This window comes from Oryzias latipes, chromosome 18 (genome assembly GCF_053564925.1).
Source record: "Oryzias latipes strain Hd-rR chromosome 18, Olatipes_Hd-rR_3.1".
Taxonomy (NCBI): domain Eukaryota; kingdom Metazoa; phylum Chordata; class Actinopteri; order Beloniformes; family Adrianichthyidae; genus Oryzias; species Oryzias latipes.
This window is the reverse complement of record NC_136254.1, coordinates 22668467-22687041: the sequence shown is the minus strand read 5'-3', so window position 1 is coordinate 22687041 and position 18575 is coordinate 22668467. Positions and strand designations below refer to the sequence as shown.

At 39.3% G+C, this 18575-nt stretch overlaps 2 protein-coding genes, 1 long non-coding RNA gene and 5 other non-coding genes across 9 annotated transcripts; 1 reads left to right on the top strand and 7 right to left on the bottom strand.

The window, feature by feature from the left end:
- The first annotated feature begins 1325 nt into the window (after nucleotides 1-1325).
- On the top strand, nucleotides 1326-3406 carry arl2 (ADP-ribosylation factor-like 2). The gene is made up of 5 exons (XM_004079693.5): nucleotides 1326-1521; nucleotides 1727-1837; nucleotides 2705-2867; nucleotides 3056-3136; nucleotides 3203-3406. Exons 1-5 carry the CDS (start codon nucleotides 1457-1459, stop codon nucleotides 3335-3337), a joined length of 555 nt encoding a protein of 184 aa, XP_004079741.1. The 5' UTR covers nucleotides 1326-1456; the 3' UTR covers nucleotides 3338-3406.
- A 904-nt stretch (nucleotides 3407-4310) lies between these two features.
- Nucleotides 4311-8371, bottom strand: LOC105356393 (uncharacterized). 2 transcript variants are annotated; one of them, XR_910564.3, is made up of 12 exons: nucleotides 8282-8371; nucleotides 7654-7685; nucleotides 7429-7459; nucleotides 6641-6688; nucleotides 6412-6457; nucleotides 6182-6210; nucleotides 5925-5968; nucleotides 5489-5534; nucleotides 5180-5240; nucleotides 4915-4991; nucleotides 4585-4615; nucleotides 4311-4396 (listed from the first exon to the last, which is right to left on the bottom strand). It is a non-coding gene; the product is annotated as an uncharacterized LOC105356393 (long non-coding RNA). The 2 variants fall into 2 exon arrangements; XR_013650978.1 differs by having other exon boundaries at nucleotides 7429-7487; nucleotides 8282-8302.
- LOC111946359 (small nucleolar RNA SNORD31) lies at nucleotides 4470-4542 on the bottom strand. The gene has a single exon (XR_002872039.1). It is a non-coding gene; the product is annotated as a small nucleolar RNA SNORD31 (small nucleolar RNA).
- On the bottom strand, nucleotides 5061-5136 carry LOC111946358 (small nucleolar RNA SNORD31). Its single transcript, XR_002872038.1, has one exon. It is a non-coding gene; the product is annotated as a small nucleolar RNA SNORD31 (small nucleolar RNA).
- On the bottom strand, nucleotides 5319-5444 carry LOC111946360 (small nucleolar RNA SNORD22). Its single transcript, XR_002872040.1, has one exon. It is a non-coding gene; the product is annotated as a small nucleolar RNA SNORD22 (small nucleolar RNA).
- LOC111946357 (small nucleolar RNA SNORD30) lies at nucleotides 5604-5672 on the bottom strand. The gene has a single exon (XR_002872037.1). It is a non-coding gene; the product is annotated as a small nucleolar RNA SNORD30 (small nucleolar RNA).
- On the bottom strand, nucleotides 6055-6119 carry LOC111946356 (small nucleolar RNA SNORD29). Its single transcript, XR_002872036.1, has one exon. It is a non-coding gene; the product is annotated as a small nucleolar RNA SNORD29 (small nucleolar RNA).
- A 2107-nt stretch (nucleotides 8372-10478) lies between the features above and the next one.
- sb:cb1058 (uncharacterized) lies at nucleotides 10479-14541 on the bottom strand. The gene is made up of 3 exons (XM_004079694.4): nucleotides 14407-14541; nucleotides 13063-13732; nucleotides 10479-11332 (listed from the first exon to the last, which is right to left on the bottom strand). The coding sequence occupies exons 2-3, from the start codon at nucleotides 13681-13683 to the stop codon at nucleotides 11189-11191; spliced, it is 765 nt and encodes a 254-aa protein (XP_004079742.1). The 5' UTR covers nucleotides 13684-13732; nucleotides 14407-14541; the 3' UTR covers nucleotides 10479-11188.
- Between the last annotated feature and the right edge of the window lie 4034 nt (nucleotides 14542-18575).

Here is an 18575-nt window from a genome sequence, read left to right as displayed (position 1 = left end):
AAAATGACCGCCTGTATTTATTTAGGGAATTTGTGCGCATAATGCAGGTGTGGGGCGTGCAACAGAGCTAATTTTTTAGGGCTTTATACTTTGAAATGCTCCTGGGTTAAACAGGGTATTGAGGTTCAGGCAATCCCAGGTAGTTCTTAAATTCCACTTGATGTTAAACATTTTGAGTGTGAAATATTGCACATGCAGCTTCAAGGTGTCCTCTTTTCAATATGAGAGAGTTGGTGTTTTTAACCATATATATATATATATCAAAATTAAAGTCAGAGCAAAGGAGAAATAAAATGTGAGATGGTTTTTTGTTTGTTTGTTATGGTAACAGTTTGTTCATATATATATATATATATATATATATATATATATATATATATATATATATATATATATATATATATATATATATATATATATATATAATATATATATATATATATATATATATATATATATATATATATATGTACATATATGGTTGTTTTTCAGCCAACTAGGTGGTGCTGCTGTACAAAAAAGACACTGTAATGAATGTCTATGGTTGTTTGGTCAAAGAAACAACAGTGTTATGTCGAGGTGAGCCCGGCTATTTCAGTTTCTGTGGTAGGGGTTTAACAATTAATCAACTTAATTGATATATCGATTTATATTCCTACAATCCAACCAGATCCATCTGTCTGAGGCAAGTTGTTTTTTAACCCTTGTGCTATCCTATGGGGTCAAGATGACCACTGACGTCTTCTCCGTACCATGATAAAGGTGGATAAAGGTGGAAAGATTTCATGTAATCCATGGACACCAGTGAAGATCACAAATCATTGAAGAAAAAAGGTTCAGAGCACTGTCTAGTGGGTCTAGATGACCCAACTCCCAAAGTGCCTAGGATAGCACAAGGGTTCAATTGACCTATACCATTGTAAACTTGTTTCAAAATGACGTAAATTGATCATATTGATCTTGGAAAATACAATTTGCATTGAGACATGATAGCTTTATTTTACTAGTATGTAAAAACAACACCGTTTTTTATTTTTTCAGAGTTTTTTTTTTTTTTTTGCTAAAAACGGAAAAATCACAATTAAAAAACCACTGGCAGCACTTTTTCAATAGATCAAATAACGTTTGAAATGGGACGAGTCAAAAATGTCTCAACTTTTGAGCCAATTTGATTCATACCCACTACAGCCACTTGGCGGCGCCAAAACCTACCGATCACACAAGAAACGCCTCCAAACATCAACACGCCCACAACTCGCGGTAGACCAATCGTCTTCGTCTCCGGGATTCCACAACAACCAATCAAAGGAATCAACAAATCAAATGCTGTGTTGGGCGGAACTGGGACAGCAAACTCTTCCTGGATTGTGATGCTGCACATGAAAGCTACGCATAACATAATCAAAGCCCCTTTTGTGTACATTTATATTTACATATATTTTATTTTCGGTTAGAAATGGGGTTGATGACGATTTTGAAGAAGATGAAGCAAAAAGAGCGCGAGGTTAGACTCCTGATGCTGTATCCTTCTTGTAACGGTTTAGCTGGGCTACACTACAGTGAGTTAGCCTTTCCTAGCCAAACGGATGTTTTCTGTTTACAAACCACGATACATGTAATGTAATTAAGTTTAAACAAACGCATGACGGGCTAACACATTAAACTAATAATGTTGCATTATCGGAGCTTTGCTGTACTAGTTATTGTCATTAATGGGGGCGTGCAGAGGTCTGGACAACGCTGGAAAAACCACCATTCTGAAGAAATTTAACGGTGAAGACGTCAGCACCATCTCCCCCACCCTGGGCTTTAACATCAAGACTCTGGAGCACAGGGGGTAGGAGACCAAATATATACATTTTAGGCATAGTTTTTATATACAGAGATGTTTTTTTTTTAGATATAATAGTTTATATATTTAGATTTTTTTCTTGTTATAAATTTTTTTATTAGCTTTATACAAAAAATTATTAAGCGTAAACATTGAAATGTTGATTTTAAACACTTTTAACGCTGTTTTCTTGTTAGTCTTGAGCACTTGTGTTGCATCTCAGCCAGAAATTTGTAAATCTAACTAACAAAATCAAATTAGAGCAGATTACGTTACCTTTACCTCCTTAATTTTAACTATAAGGCTCCCTTAAAATCCTTGAATTTGTTCAAAAATTAAAATTAAATCTGTCTAATTTGGTGCACCTTAAATCTGGTTGTGCTAACTGACATCTAATTACTTTACAGCAACCTTTTAAAATGAAAAGCTTTTATTTTTGCTTACCCAATGGAGGGGTGAAAGAGTCACACGTGGCTCTGGAGCTGCGGGTTGCAGCCCCTTGGTATAAACTCTCCTAACAAACAATTTGTGTTTACTTGGGATGTTGTTTTTCTTAAGACTTAAATCTGAATATTTCATAGAGATAAACAAATAAATAAAAATAGGAAGCATTCCTGAAAAAAAAAAACCCCCAATGATTGAAGACTTAGATGTCTGCTTTCAAGGGGGAGGATTGGGCGATTGATCACGTTTTGAGGTCAGATTAATTCATTTGACAGTATTTTGGTTTAAAATGTGTTCTACTGAAAAACTAAAATACCAGCTGCAATTCACCGTAAATGTACAACATGTTCTAAAACAGCCTTTGTGAACCGTAAAACTTAAATTTGAATATTTTAACTTTCTATAACGTTGTCTGTCACTTTCTCCCAGGTTTAAATTGAACATCTGGGATGTGGGCGGTCAGAAGTCACTGCGCTCCTACTGGAGGAACTATTTTGAGAGCACGGATGGGCTGGTGTGGGTGGTGGACAGCGCAGACAGACTCCGACTAGACGATTGCAAGCAGGAGCTGAGAACCCTCCTGCTGGAGGAGGTAAAGACCCACTGCAATGAAACTGGGGTTTTTAACATGTTCTTTTATAGAAACTATGTCCTATGACATCGGTTTTTCAATTTTGGCTAAAAACGGCAAAATAATCACAAAAGGATGTTTGTACAATAGATCAAAAGGTGATGGGAGTGCGTCTCTAATGTAATATTTTTGATTTAACGCCCCTGCAGAGGTTAGCAGGAGCCACGTTGCTGGTGTTTACAAATAAACAAGACTTACCCGGTGCTTTATCTAAAGAAGCGATACGAGAGGTAAGCCTCTAAGGTCTTCATTGAGCGTTAATGTTTTGGATTTGACCACCTGATGTTCTCCTGCAGGCACTGGCCCTGGATGAGATCAAAACCCACCACTGGTGCGTCATTGGCTGCAGTGCAATAACAGGAGAAAACCTTCTGGCTGGGGTGGACTGGCTGGTAGACGACATCGCTGCACGGATCTTCACTAAAGACTGAAACCAGATCAGAGCTGTTTTTAGGAGTTTTTTTGTGCAATTGTTTAAATAAATGTTGCCATTAATACTGCGCTGATTTGGAGTTCTTGCTTTGAGCTGAATGTCTAGTTTGATTTCAAGCATTAAAATGGAATGTGCCTATAAAATGTAACCCATCCAAGATGGCCTAGGAAACCTATTCAGATTGGCATACATCACATTAGGATTAATTTTAATGTTTGCTTGGAATGCATAGATGGTAAAGGTGAAGGAGATCTACCTCATCTGCAGGTACATCATAGCTAACATGCTTTACTTTCAGCCAAATTCCCCCTTTTAAGTTGGTATTTTATCCACATTCCAGACAGAAACTTTAATCTCCCAAAGGAGAAATTCAGGTGTCCAGTAGCAAACCACACACACCAGTAAAAAAGTTCACAGAATCAGTTCATTAAACAGCCTGATAGCTGTAGGGACAAATTAGTTCTTAAAGTACTCCATCATGCAGTGCAGTGAAAGGAGCCCATTACTCTGCGCTCCTCTGACCAGACAGTGTTGTGCAAGGGGTGTCTGGGATTGTCCAGGATGCTCTGAGTCAAGGCCATCATCCTCTTCTGCAGCACAGATCCCAGAGTCCAAGCCCTCCTCCCGATCACAGATGCACCTCTTAATCAGTTTGTCCAACCGAGTGCAATCCTTTGTGGTCATACTGCCACATAGACACTCACCACAACCGACCTTTCGCCAGCCCTCCCAGTTCTGGCTCTGATTCAGTCCAGCCTTGACCGCCAGTGTCGGGGTGAGGGGGGGTCTCTGCTTGCTCTGAGGTCATCCCAAATACTTTCCAGTCATGCTTCACCATTTGAAATTTCTCCTTACTAAAATCCCATTCCAGTTGTGTCATTTGTTTTGTTATATTTAGTTCTTATCAGATTAAGTTGTATGTTTACCAACAGAAAAACCTGGTTAATGTTCACAAATTTTGACAAGTCATGTCAAGTTGCACACATTTTTTTATTAAATGTTCAAAGTTTAAAAAACAAAACTTCATTCTTCAAAAAGGCACCACAGACCATCCAGCCTAAAAAGACAAATAACAAATTCAGCCATTTGTGTTTATCATTCGTTTACATTTTAAACAGTTCATTTCCCTACAAAGATCAGAGGGGTTAACCAATCAGTCATGAATTCTCAGACTGGGGCGGTAATAGGAACTCATCACGTCTGCAAACATCTCCAGAAATCTCTCCAGGGTCAACAGAAACTCACCATCGTGGAGTTGGTTGAACAGAAGCTTCTCCTGTTGAAGACAAAGACCTTTCACTCATTACTGAATTAAAAAACAAAAAACAGAAAAACAATTTGAGCCTTTATAGTTTCTGGGCTGTGATCAGATTTTCATCTTCAGTTATTTCAAGTGTGACCTCCCTCTCCATCAGAGCCCAGCAGACCACCTTACACCTGGGGGGAGGGTTCTCGGTGCCAGACTGGGTCAACAGGAGAGGGACGCTGCCTTGAAGCAAAGGCCTGAACCTTCCAACTGCACACCAGAGCACATCATCTTCACAATCCCAGAAACTTGGCTGGCATTTTATTTACCCGTCAATGCTTCAGGAGTGTGACGTCGCCTTGAACTGTAGTCAGCTGACAGATAAAGATGTCCTGGTGTTATTGACCTGCAGAGTCAACACGACAGCAGCATGAGAAGGCAGCAAGCTTTTTTAGAGGTTCTCTTTAATTAACAATGCAGATCAGAGGGGATACCAATCAGTCATGAACTTTCAGACTGGGGCGGTATAAGTAAACTTCATCCTTTCTGAGAATCAGTGGCCACAAGCTCTCAAAAATAAAACAACCTACCAACCTTGCTCGACAAAGTTGTTCCTCCCTAAAGCAGCTCCATCCCCACATCAGATAAACTCCACCTAAAATACAGGAAATAGTTTAAACATGCGAGATTTAAACTCCAACACCATCTGAAGCTGAACGCAAATGTCCAAGTTTCCATTCAGACTGTTGGTAACCCCAACGAGTCATCCCCTTATTGCCATGGCAACACCAGTGGGTTCACCTTTTCAGGTCTGGCGTCAACACATGGCGTAAGACGCGTGCGAGTGTCATCATAAATAAACTGGACAGAGACAAAAAGGGCACAAACTGATCAGCAGCTCACCTGGATTTGCAGTCCAGCGGGCGATGGAGCGTCAACAGAGAAGGTCCTGAAACCAAACGATGGTTAGCCTCAAGCTCAGCAACACGCGGCATTGTGTCGTATGAAGATAACTTCACGGTATCAGAAATTAAAGTTCTCAACAGCAGTTCAGACGAACGAGATTCCAAATTATCTCATCATTTCCAGAAGGCTGAAAATCAGCAGCAACTGTGTTGGTCTAAATATAAGAAATGTTTGAGAACTTTAACTACAAGAAGCTTTGATGATTTATTTTTTCCACATTTGAAATAGATTCTAGTGTCGAGGGGATAACAAGGTCCTCCAACAAGGACAAGAGCTGAACTCTGCTACCCCAACAGAAGCTTCTCTGCATGTTCGGAGGTGGAAGTCCTATATTTAGACCAACACTAACATTTTAGAGATTGTCAAGTCTAACCTCATCTGCATCGCATCTGTTTGAGCTGGAATCAGCTGAAGCATCTGCAAAGAACAAAAGGAATCAATGAAGCAAAAGGTTTTTTTTCCTGTCATACAATTTGAAGCAGCGAGACGTTCTAGCTGATGCAGTTGCTCAGATGTTTGTGTCGTTTCACATGGGATCAAAGTGAGCTAAGTTTAATCATCACTGAAACTGCTTTAAATGCACACCTGACCCCCTTGTGTTTTAGAAATTAAAGAGAAAAAAAAAATTACCTCAACTTAATACTTCAGACCCAGTCGTCCTGCAAAAGACACACACATTAGATCAAACCAGGCCGTTTCTGCTGCGGTTGAAGGTTTCCCGTTTGATCAGGGCTTTGGTGACAAATTGCCATGGGACACAAAGTCGTCCAAATGTTTGATGGGTTTTACCCATTTCATCCTTTCAAACCTTAAAGACACCTTTAAAAAACTTTTAAATGTCAAATTTAAAATAAACTCACATGATATGTTGCTGGTAGACATGTCAGCTTCATGGAAATCTTCAACCTAAAAGATACAAAGGAAACTTCTAATACAGGGCAACATCTTAAAACACAACTTGAACTAATGTTGAGGTAGTCAGATTTAAGGATGACATCACTATGATCAGGCATATGCTTGTCAAATATTTTAATCATCATATTTGCACAGCAGTTAAAAAGACGTGCCAATTCCTTTTAAAAGACTTACATTTAATGTTCAGGTCCCTTTGAGGAAGAGATGTTGATCTGCTACAACCTGGGGGGGAGACAGTCCAATATTAAAGTCAGTCATGAAATCCTAGTGTCTAAAACCCCATTTATAAAGACTCCCAGAGTAAAAAAGCAACACATTTGAAAAATTTAGTAAAGGTGTAACTATTAATCGAATAGATTTGTTCACATGATCCAACCAGATCGATCTGTCTGAGGGAAATCATTATGACTCAACCGATACCATACAATCGTTTCAAAATTAATGATATTGATATTTGGAGATATTGGAGCGGATGAACAAGATTGCAGCAAAACGACCAGTGTGGTAGAATAGTGTTCGGTTTGTAACATTAATATGTGTGTTTGTGCGTGGGGGGGGGGGACTTTTAAACTACAATGTGAATGGATCCGACAATGATTTTTTACTTCATTTATTTACACTTCATTTCCTGCACGGTTCAGTACCCAGGTATCCGAGTCACGCAGTTTTAATTTTAGGCAAAATGTCCTGACCGATTTAAGGACAATGGTTGTTAAAAATGAACCACTATGATTTGTATTAAACACAAATATGAATCTGTTTTTTTTTTTTAATGAATCATTACACCTTTAATAACTAATTAGCAAGCTGTTAGGCTCAATATGCCACTCAGAATCTGGTAAAGAGACTTTCTTCAAAGCTGATTCAGTAAGAGAGAGTTCAGGAACTCATCACAGCAGCACACTGAGCTCAGGACTCAACAGCAATTACACGTTTAAAAAATAAATAACACTAGCCTTTACCTTGAAAACGGTCCTGCATGATTCTTCTGAGCTGGAAAAAAGTTCACAACTCAAGTCAACTATTGAGAAATTAGAAAAAAGTGATATTTGATAACTTCATGCTACTCAGTGTGTTTGTTATTAAGTGTCTTCAAGGGATTTCAGTGAGAGAGTTCAATGTAACATCACTGTAGCGTGAAGCTACAAGTCAATGTAGGAACTGATATTTATGGTAAATTATAGTACCTTTTTAGCGTTCCTTTTAAGTCTTTCATGTTCTGGAAGAGATCAAAATGACCAAATGTAGCATTAGCATGCTAGCACATCAGTCTCTGCTCAGCTACCACGTGACTGCTCCACGCAGCGTGATCTGAAAGTTGGTAATTTCTTACACATGCCTTTAAAAAAAAAGTTCTTAACATAAAATAATCGTCTCACATCAGAATAATAGAGTGCAATCACAGTCATTCAGTACAGGTCTGTGAAATTATCATCATTGTGAGACGATGTTTGCAGCGGCGCCTGAAAGTTTAAACGTAAATTGTTGATAATTGCACATTAACTCCAATTAAATACTTGGGTTTATTTTTAAGAGACAGCTTACTGTTTGTTACAATAACTTTATTACCAGTGAATAGCAAAAGATTATTGGAAGATGGTTAATGATAGTTTTCCAAATCGGATGGCTGCTAAAAAAAGGAAGCTAGCTTAAAACCTAGTATAGCTAGCACCTAGGCTGCATTTCACTGCGGATTGTTTCAGTGCTGCTTACATACTGTCAAATGTTTTAAACAAACAAAATTACAATAGAATACAACGTCAAGCTGTGATTTAAAAAAAAAAAAAAAAAAAAAAAAAGTCATCAGATTCTTACCTCTGACAGAGCCCAGAAAGAAATGGAAGAACAAGCGTTTGCCTTTGGCTTTTATAGGGCGACGAAAGACTCCTCCCACCGGAAAACATCTAGCAAGAAAACAAAAATAAGAGTTCTATTCACAATTTAAATTTAACTAAATAATAATAAGTTAAAATTCTATGTAAAATGTTATCCATTACATATGATTCAATCAGTGTATTTTCTGTGAAAATATAACTTAAACCATTTTTTCAAATATAAAAACGTCATTTCCGTTTGGCGAGACGAGTCCATTTTCAACCGCAGGCTGGCGACAAAATGTCAAAATAAGCAGACACAAAAATATATTTTTAAAATGAGTAGCTTGCACGCTTTTCGCTTTTTAAGTTCATCAGGGACTTATTGTCGTGTCTTAAAATCAATAGTTCGATTTTCTGAATCCCTATCTTCTGTTCTGTTGGATTTTTTTTTAACTTTTAAACTGACATTTAAAGGTAGAAAATGAGGATTTAGTTGAGTGGGATTAATTGAAATTACTTTATCTCAGAACTCTAAAGAATTTAATCAAAACTGTTGTTCAAAACAAAAAGAAAGCAAAAGTAATTATACAAAAATAAGTCCTTTTTATTTTAAAAAGACATCATACAAAAGTAAGGACAAGGGTTGAAAACAACATAAATATTTTTAGCAGAATATATTTTATGCAGTTCAATAGCTTTATTGTCGTACAAAAACTGCATGATTAATTGAAGAAATGCCTATACAAACAAAAAAAGGTGCAGTTATGACCATAAATGGTGATATGGAAGTAAGAATTCCAGAGTCCAGTACATTTTTTGTTGTCATTGTGGTTTATTAGTTTGAAAGGTGAAAAGGTGCGCATTTAGCAGCTTCACCTCTTTGATAAACAAGCTGTAATTTATTGTATTTTTCTTGGCTTTATTAACCATTCCTCCTGCTGCAGGGAAGCACCTGAACAGAAGTGAAATGTTGACTTTACAAAATGTGGACAGATTGTATATGTTATCCTAAATTGAGGTTCTTTGTGATGTCTGTAAAATGGTTGCTTAATATTAATGAAGAAACTGGCGTTTAGGGCAAACAAAAATCTTTTTTATTAAATCAGTTTGGCAATTTATGGCCTTTTCAGTAACCTGAAGTTAAATTTTTGAACACTCAAACAAAACCAAAAAAAGTACAGTATTTTTCAGATTATAAATTGCATTTTATTTCCATAATTTGGCCAGGTGTGCCAAATAAAGTCATGTGTTGGTTAATTTCTCACTAACAACCAAGAGAGGGCACCGTAGGTGTGTGTGTATCACTATTTCCAACTGAGAAGTGAGGGGAGAGTTGTTTCAAAATCTTATTTTTACTTCTGTGGTTGCTTTATTTGGTTATTATTGAATGCCAGTTTGTTTAAAGAAAAATTTATATCAATTAAAATTTTGTTCTAATAGTTAATATATTCAAAAGCTCAAAACAATGTTGTTTTGTATTAAGAACTATGTTTTATTCTTAAATTGTGTTGTGATAAATGTATTCTAGTATTGCATTCATCAAATGTTCAATAAAAAAAGAGTTGTTTCAAAGCGACACAGATGAGGAAGAAAATTTATTGATTTGAAGTAAAATAAAGAGTTTAGTTGACTTTTTAGAATATTTTTGTGCCATTGTTTTCTGAATATTTGTTCATATGTTGCACTTATTACTAGATTCTTCCTATTCTTTTTAATAAAGCTAAATTATCATGAATGTGTTACGGTAGTGGGCTTACTCCAATAAAGACTGGGCTGGCTGCCAAATATTTGAAATAAACGCTGGGGCTACTATTGGAGGACATATGGGAAGATTACAAACAGTTGGCACTTCCGTTAAATTAAATTAAAAGGTGACACCAACGACACCAATACGTCGCTACAACATCAGTGTCCCTGATTGGTCAAAGTTCGACCTGGTTTGGTATGGAACACATGTTCAATGGCCGTCCATTTTGTATAGAGCCCAGAAATCGGCGTAAAGACTTTTATAGCTATATATGAACATGAGAGTTTTAAACGCGGAAGCCTAAAACGGGAAAACAAGTATTTACCTAGACTTTACGTTGGAAGTGGCTGCTTGAGCATGCAATGCAGAAGGCTGTGTGAATGTAGTTTTACACTCCACACTTACAGTATGAAGAATATAGTACTTGGAAAATAAACATGAAATGATGTTTTCTTTCAACACATACTTTTATTTTATTTAAAGTTAAGATTAAGTAGTTTTAAATACATTCGAACCTTCAGGCAGCAAACAGTGAAACATCCAGCAGTTTAAATCTGTAACCAGAAAATAAATGTATTTTCCATTTGAATCTCTTCAGGACAAACAGGTGAACCGAGCCGGTCAGTAAACCGACATCAGAAGAGTTCACAAAAGTGAAAAATGCGTTTATTTCAGGTTTAAACGAAGATGCATTTGCAGTTTAGCTATAAATACTATAGTGGTGTGTAAAATAAGCGTAGGTCAGAGTTACATTTTTGTACTGACTGCCTGCTGTTCATTCTTCTCAAACAACTGAGAATGGCACCAAAAAACACCAAAAACGTGATCATGTCCAGATCCACCGATCGGTCATTGCCTTCAAAACTCACGCCTCTGCACTCGCACTGTCCTACAACGAAGCAGAGATCCTTTGAAGCAAACGCTCTCGGGAGTGGATCAGACCCTAGAAAATTGGCTTCACAATAAAACCAAAAGCTGCTGAACTCAGACTCAACTTTTTCCATGAGCAAGCCTTGTGTGCTGCTTGCAGAGTAGATACTAAAACCTGAAAAAAGTATCACATCCTTCATTGTTCAGCAAAAAGAGAAAAAAAAAACTCTGGAAAACCCAGGTTTTACAGTGTTTTATGATTAAAAATGTTCACATCTTCACCCAAATCTACTGAAACTCAGCTAACACTGAGCTATCCTGGTTCTTCTTCTTCAGAGAGGGCGAGGAGGATGACGACATAGGTGTGAGCGTGACGCTGTAGAGGTTGGCGACGAAGGTCTCCCAGCCTCGTCGAAGCGCCCGGTCGAAGGCCTGAGGGGAGGACGAGGAAGTGGAGGGTTAGCAAACTGAATCTTAAAAAAATAACAAAGACCCTTGTTTCAAGACAAATTGTCTTTTTCTCTGTTATAGTCAGAAAAATATTGAGAAACGTTTTCCATGGCAAAATAATCTTGGTTTGAGAAAATTTGTTTTTTCCCCTTAAAATGAGAATTCTTGATAAGACCATTTTATTACCCAGTCAGCAGATTTTTCTTTTGCTCATTTGAAGAAAATCAATGGGGTAAGAATTTTTGACTTATTTCTAAGGCGCCTGTCTTTGCAGTGCAGGCTTGTGTTTGCAGAAGAAGAGATGCTTGGTTTAAATTTAAAACACAAGGTGATTCGCTTGTTCCTAATCTATCTGTTGGACAAAACAAACAGGAGAGTCAGACTCAAGCTGGAGTTTACTGGAAATAATTTCCATGCCTGACACAAGCTCACTATTGTCTCTGCAGGAGCACAGATGCAGTGGCAGTTCCGGGGAAATTCCCGGTAATACTAAGCTTCTCTTTTTCCAACCCTCTTTCCTGCCTTATTAGCAGAGAGTAGCGTAGGCTCTTATGCCGGGCACTTGACGCCCGTTCCAGACTACGCTAAATCCGCTGAAGCATCTAGCAAATCTTCCTCTTCTGGTTTTTCGGTTTTCGTGAATCTTCCTCCAGACTTTTTCTTTCACAGTTCTATTCCGATGAAAGACTTGGTGTCATAGAATTCTGGCCGGGCACAACCCGCAATCCTCAATGTCTCCTCCATCATCAATTTTGAAACGGTTGAAATTCCATGAATGAAAAGGGACGGCATCCATACATCCCTACCAAATGCGAGTCCCTGATCAATGACCACGCGTTTTGTACATTGAGCCTGAAAACACCCATAGAAACTTGCAATGTGACGCGTGAATGCAAAAGTTTTGAAGGCGGAAGCCCAAAACTAGCATACATGTAGACGTTTAATTGGAAGCGGTTGCTTGAACGTTTGTTGGCGAGGGCGGTGTGAACGTGGCTTCACACATAACTCCTCAAGCTAACTGGAAGACAGTCCACAAGTCTCTACACTGCAAAAACTGAATCGTTAAGAAAAAAGTTTTCTCATGCTCTGCCTAGCAAGAAAAATAATTGTATTCATTTTGCAATTGTATTCATTTTTTCAAATAAGGATTTTTGGTAAGACCATTTTTTTGTACCCCCCTTGGCAATTTATTTGGTTATTTAAAGAAAATCTGCCAATAAGAATTTTGGACTTATTTCTTAAGGGCCTGTTGTTTTTGCAGTGCAGTGAGGCTGTTTTCTAATCTCTGGGCTCTGAGCTGATTAACCGCGCTGGAATGTTGTGCCGGTGTTGGTTCAGCAGGGAGCTGTTTCACTCCACCGCTCAGAGGATGGGATACAGGAGCCGCAGGTATGCAGGTTTCAGGTGAAGGAGGAGATCTTGGGTGAGGGGTCCTCCTTGAATCTCCTTCCACCTCCTGCTTCTCATTGGGAGGTGACGTAAAGGAAAAGTGCTGACACGGTGGCAGCTGTACTTTGACCCTGTGAAAGCTTGACATTAGTAGGGTGATATGATCCGTTTCTATGGTAACCAACGACCTGAGGTGTAAGAGTTGGAGTGTGATGAAGCAGGACTTTGCCCTGTGTTGAACTAACCGGGTTATATAACCTTCAGGGAGCTGGAAGTTAAGGTGGAGCGAGTGTTTTATGGAAATGTGAGTGACAGCATCTCACCTTGCGATAATTCTTCGCTGTTTTCCTCTTCAGCACCTTCATCCCCTTTTCTTGCTCCCTCTTCATCTTCCTCTCCTCCTCATCTCCCTCCTCATCTTCTCGCACCCTCTTCTTGTCTCTGATCAGAACTTGATCGTCTGCGTCTCCCCGAATCGTGAAGTGAACAAGTGCGGGCCCCTTCCCGAGCCTGTCCTTCTCATTCTCCTCCTCTGTCCTCCTCATTTCCTCAATCTCCGCCTCGATCTTCCCCCTGATGTCCTCCTGGACGGAGGCCTCCGCCGGCTTCTCCGATTGATCCTCCTCCTTCTCCTTCTTTCGGGTGCTCCTTCTCCACCTGCTGCTGAGGCGGCTGGGCTTCCTCCTCAGGAGGGTCTCTTCGTCATCTGAGAAGTCAAACGCCTCCATCTCTTCGTCTGCAGCTGAGACGGTTGGGCTGCTTCTTTTTCCCTCCTCCATGCAGCCGCCGTCTCCCACGCTCTGCTCCTCATTCTCGGGCACCTCCTCTGTGGTGGTCTTAGGCTCATCCAGGCGACCGTAGAAGCCGCTGGACTTGTCTAGGAACTTTGGGGCTCTGATGGAGCTTCGAACCGAGCTCTTCCTGGAGTTTTTTCCAATCGTCATCTCTTTTTTTTTCTTCCTCTGCCGCTCGATTCTCCCACCGATTTTCCTTCTGAGGCAGAAAAGGAGGCAGGAGAGATTAGGGATTAATGCAGTTACATAAACCTCACAGTTTAATCATCTCGCAGCAGGTTTCTAAAGTTTAGAAACGTTAAGAAGTCCGCCACATGTGATCATCATGGGACGAGTCTGGATGTACTCTCCACCACAGCTGAAGCTGGAGGTCAAGGTTGTTACGGCGACTGGATGTCAAACGCAAACATACACTGTCCTGACAGTTAAAGGCAAATACAGATGCGCACACAAAGAGTTGGACTTTAACTCTGCTGCTGGTGGATGGACCACTGCCAATCAATGATCTCACTGATAATCCATTTCTAATGAAGCTAAAGAAACGGAGCTTAAATATGTTTATTTTTTAATAAAATAGAGATGAACATAAACTTAGATGTTGATCTGAAGTGTTACAGCAGCTAAAAAGGATCAAACACCTGCTGCTGATTCTGATTCTTTGACAGAAACCTACATTTACATTAAAAGAAGGTTTTTACTTATGACTAACTTGGACTTTTAGACGTTTTAGCTTTTTTTTAACCCCAAAAAACAGTTTCAAAAGTTGGCGAAATTGTGCAAAGCTAAACATAGAGGTGAGGAAAGAAATGTTTTACGAATTAAAACTCTATTTTTTAATAATCTAACTCCAACTCTTAATATACTTAGTCTCACCTGAAGTGCTGCTGGTGTCTCTGTTAGCTTTAGGTCTGCGTCCTCTTGCTGAGTGCAGGATGAATAAATGACTGAGAGCTGAGCAGCTCTGCCTACTTCCCTAAGCCATGACATCACAGCCCTGCCCAAACCTGCGCTCCTGTCATTAAACACAAACACACACACACACATACACACTCAAAGTTACACACTCACTCACTACAGTCATGGTCACACACAGTCTCATCACATATACACAAAGTCACACACTCACTACAGTCATAGTCACACAGAAACAGTCTCACACACACAAAGTTACACACTCAAAGGTACACACTTTCACTATAGTCACACACAGTTTCACCACACACACACACACACACACACACCCACACACGCACACACACACACACACACACACACACACAGTCTCACACAGTCACACAGAAACAGTCTCACACACACAAAGTTACACACTCACTCACAACAGTCACACACATTCTCACCACACACACACACACACACACAGTCTCACACAGTCACTACAGTCATAGTCACACAGTTACACACACAGTCACATGGTCACACACAGTCGCACAGAAACAGTCTCACACACACAAAGTTACATACACAAAGTTACACACTCACTCACTATACTCACACACAGCCTCACCACACATACACACACAGTCACTGACCGTCTCACACAGTCAGACACACACAGTCTCAACACACAAAGAAAGTCACACACTCACTACAGTCGTAGTCACACATAGTTACACAAACACCAAGTCACACAGTCTCACATAATCCCAAACACATGGTCACACACAGTCACACACCGTCTCACACAGTCATACAGAAACAGTTTCACACCGTCACACACACCCATACACATGAAGACACACCGTCACACACGCTGCTTTGGAGCACAAAACTCACAGAAAAAGTCGTACAACTAAATCTGTGACACAAAACCTCTGTGCTCACACAAAGACGTCCATTCATCAGAGGGTGGAAGCAAAAAAAACTGCCATCAGGTAAACATTTCCACCTGCAGCGCGTGTTTCTGTTATCTGTGACCATTGAGCCTGAACCTGCCGTCAGTAAGAATTCTAGTTCCTCAAATCTGAGCTGTTCAGGAAAACGTGACAGAATCTTTCAGTTTTTAGCCCATTTCTAAAGTTTCCTGTGTGATTTTTCTGCTCACTCCTTTGTTCTGTTTTTTTTAATGTTCTTCCTGCTTTGTGAGTGACTGAAGCTCATAATCCCGAGATAAGTAATTCAGAGATAACTTGAATACGTAAAACACATAAAAATGTATTAGACATAAATATATTTTGGTAAAACGCAACAAGAACTGTTTGGCTTTATCTGATAGTAACAAAACAAGAAAATAATATTTTGTTTTTTCTATTTATTTTTCAAACAAGTTATGAAGATTTAACACTTTTTTTTAAATCTTTTTCTTTTTTTTGCTTTGATTTCTTGAAATAAAGCAAGAAACCAAAGAAAATGAATAAAATTTGTGTGGAAATGTTGATTTTACAGATGGATCTATTTTTGCAAAAACAAAAAAAAGCCAAAGAAAAAAAGGACAGACTTGTTTGTTTCATGCTAAACATTTTGTCATTCTTTTGGTTTTATATTATGAACCTGCAGCTCAGTAATTGTATTTTTGCTAGGGTATTTGTTTAGACTTTTATTTTGTTGATTTAAAAGGAGCATAGATTTCAAACTAAAAGTAAAGTCCTTTTTAAATGATGTAAACTTTACTGGCTTGTTAAAGGTTTCAGAAGTCTACACATTACCTCAACCTCTGGCTGGCTCAGAGCCCTGGGGATGCCAGACATTTGACTTCTGTTGGCTTTCACAGGTAATCAGGTGAAACTGTCTGGAATTGTCACGCAGGACAGCAGCTGTTTGTTTGACGGTTGTACAAACTGAAGTTATTCTGAGAGAGAATATAAAAGAAAGAAAAAAACAAAACAAAAAACAGGACGAAGCAGATTTTGTGACTTACATTTCAGGCAAAGGTCATAGCGCTAACCTCACTGACTTTCTTTGGTTATCTTCAGCTGTTTGGTCAGCTTGGTGGTCCTCCTGCATTCAAACTGTAGTGAAACGCCCTTCAATTCAGTTGAAAATTACTTAATTTCACACCTGCCATGTAAAGTGACATTCAACTCTGGACCAATTCAATTTCAATTCAATTTTATTTATATAGCCCAATATTTACAACAATAGTCATCTCAATGGGCTTCATGCCGGTGAATGTGTAATGATCATGAATCATAAAGAACATAAAGTCATAGAATTCGCTTATTGCTAAACTAAACTAAACAGACTAAACTAAACTGGGCATCCCTGCTGTTGGACACTCCTTCCACAAGCCAGTGTGAAAACATTCTCCTTAATGTCTGGACCAAATCTTTGATGGATCTTGGGAACCTCTGGCTGTAATGCCCCCCCCCATCCCCACACACATAACTCTGCGGTAAATTTCTAATGACCTACAGCCGCTCTGCAGAAACTGTGTCCTAAAAAATGACAGTTTTCTTGATTCTGGTTAAAAACAACATAATTGTAATTTATGCTTTTACAATCGATCAGAAGATGACCGAAGTGGGACTCTGCAAAGATTTGAAAAAAACTAAAATGTGAGATGTTACCTTTGAACCAGAAAAGATAAATGCAACATTACAAGTGCCTTATGACCTTTAATCTGTCTTTTCTACAGTCTCACACAGTGCTCTAAATAAAGACATAATGTTTAATAATAAAGATATAGATAAAAAAAAACAGCTGATTACATCAAAGTGAACTTTGGAAAAAAGCTCCTCCACGTCACAGATCAGAAACTGCAACCACAAGGTTTGGGTGGGACAGCGAACGCCAGGATCTGTGTGTGGAGTAATACTCAAAAGCAGCAGCTTTCCTCAAGTCGGGATGAGCAGCAGCACGCCTCTTCCTGCATGCACGCACACGCAGGGCGTGATGACACACAGAGACCAGAAGCCACAGAAACAAACAGACATCAAACTGAGTGTTGGTGAAGAGTCACAGCTCGTCTGGACGACAGTTGTGTTCAGAATGAGAAGATGGGACACTGTGATACTCGTCTACTGACTTCAGCTCTTCTTACTCACCTCCTTCATTTCCAGCGAGTGTGTAGTTCATCTCCTCTGCTGCCATGTAGGGTCAACAAGCGTAGAGGGCGTAGCAGCTTTAAGTCATACAGGCCTGTAAAACACCTGGAGGTGTTGACGTTGGTGTAGCAGTGAGAAAACCGGATGCTGGATGGGGGTCACCGTGGTTACAGCCCAGCCCAGGCAAGCTGGGGTGAATAATGTATGGAGTCTGCAGAAAATCGAGTCCGTGAAAGTCAGTCGGGGCATGAAAAATCGAAAACAAATGATGAGCTGAAGTCATCGACCTGCTTTAGGCGAACACAGCCTGACACATTTATGTGACGCAGATGTGCTGCTGGTCGGGTTTCAAATTCAGCGACAAACTAAACAAAAACAAGCATCCTATTCTAATGAAGCAAAATCTGACCTTCTTAAAGGGCATAAAGTTGATCATTTTTAATTAGCTTAATTAATTCATGTCATTTTGAAAGAAACATTTTGAAATAGTTTAATTTTGAAAGGAGAAATAAAACCTGAATATGATGTAAATAAACCATAGAAACACATTTTAAAGAGGATTTTAGGGCTTTGATTTGGAAGCTAATGAACACCTTCCTTGGAATACTCTAAATGAGAAAACATGAACACGTGAATACTGACCTACAACTATAAAACACACACCAACAATAACTAAACCTAAACCTTTTCTGGTATGAACGTGGTTGTTGATGCCAGACGGGCATGTCTGACTATTTCAGAAACGAATGATTTACTGAGATTTTTTTTTTTTTACAGAGAATGGTCCGAAAAAGAGAAAATGTCAAGTGAGAGGCAGTTCTGTGGGCTGAAATGCCTTGTTGACGCCAGAGGTCAGAGGAGAACGGCCAGACTGGTTCCAGCTGATAGAAGGATAACAGAAACTCAAATAACCACTGGTTTCAACCGAGCTCTGCAGAAGAGCATCTCTGAACGCACAACACGTCCAACCTTGAGGCAGATGGTCTACAGCAGCAGAAAACCACACAGGGTGTCACTCCTGTCAGTTAAGAACAGGAAACG

Excerpts from the sequence above, each read along its gene's own strand:
- arl2 (XM_004079693.5), top strand. The coding sequence starts at position 1,457 with ATGGGGTTGATGACGATTTTGAAGAAGATGAAGCAAAAAGAGCGCGAG. Across the intron at positions 1,522-1,726 it reads GAGGTTAGACTCCTGATGCT|AGGTCTGGACAACGCTGGAA; the intron begins GTATCCTTCTTG and ends GGGGGCGTGCAG. Across the intron at positions 3,137-3,202 it reads CTAAAGAAGCGATACGAGAG|GCACTGGCCCTGGATGAGAT; the intron begins GTAAGCCTCTAA and ends GTTCTCCTGCAG.
- sb:cb1058 (XM_004079694.4), bottom strand. The coding sequence starts at position 13,683 with ATGACGATTGGAAAAAACTCCAGGAAGAGCTCGGTTCGAAGCTCCATC. Across the intron at positions 11,333-13,062 it reads CAGCGAAGAATTATCGCAAG|GCCTTCGACCGGGCGCTTCG; the intron begins GTGAGATGCTGT and ends TCCTCCCCTCAG.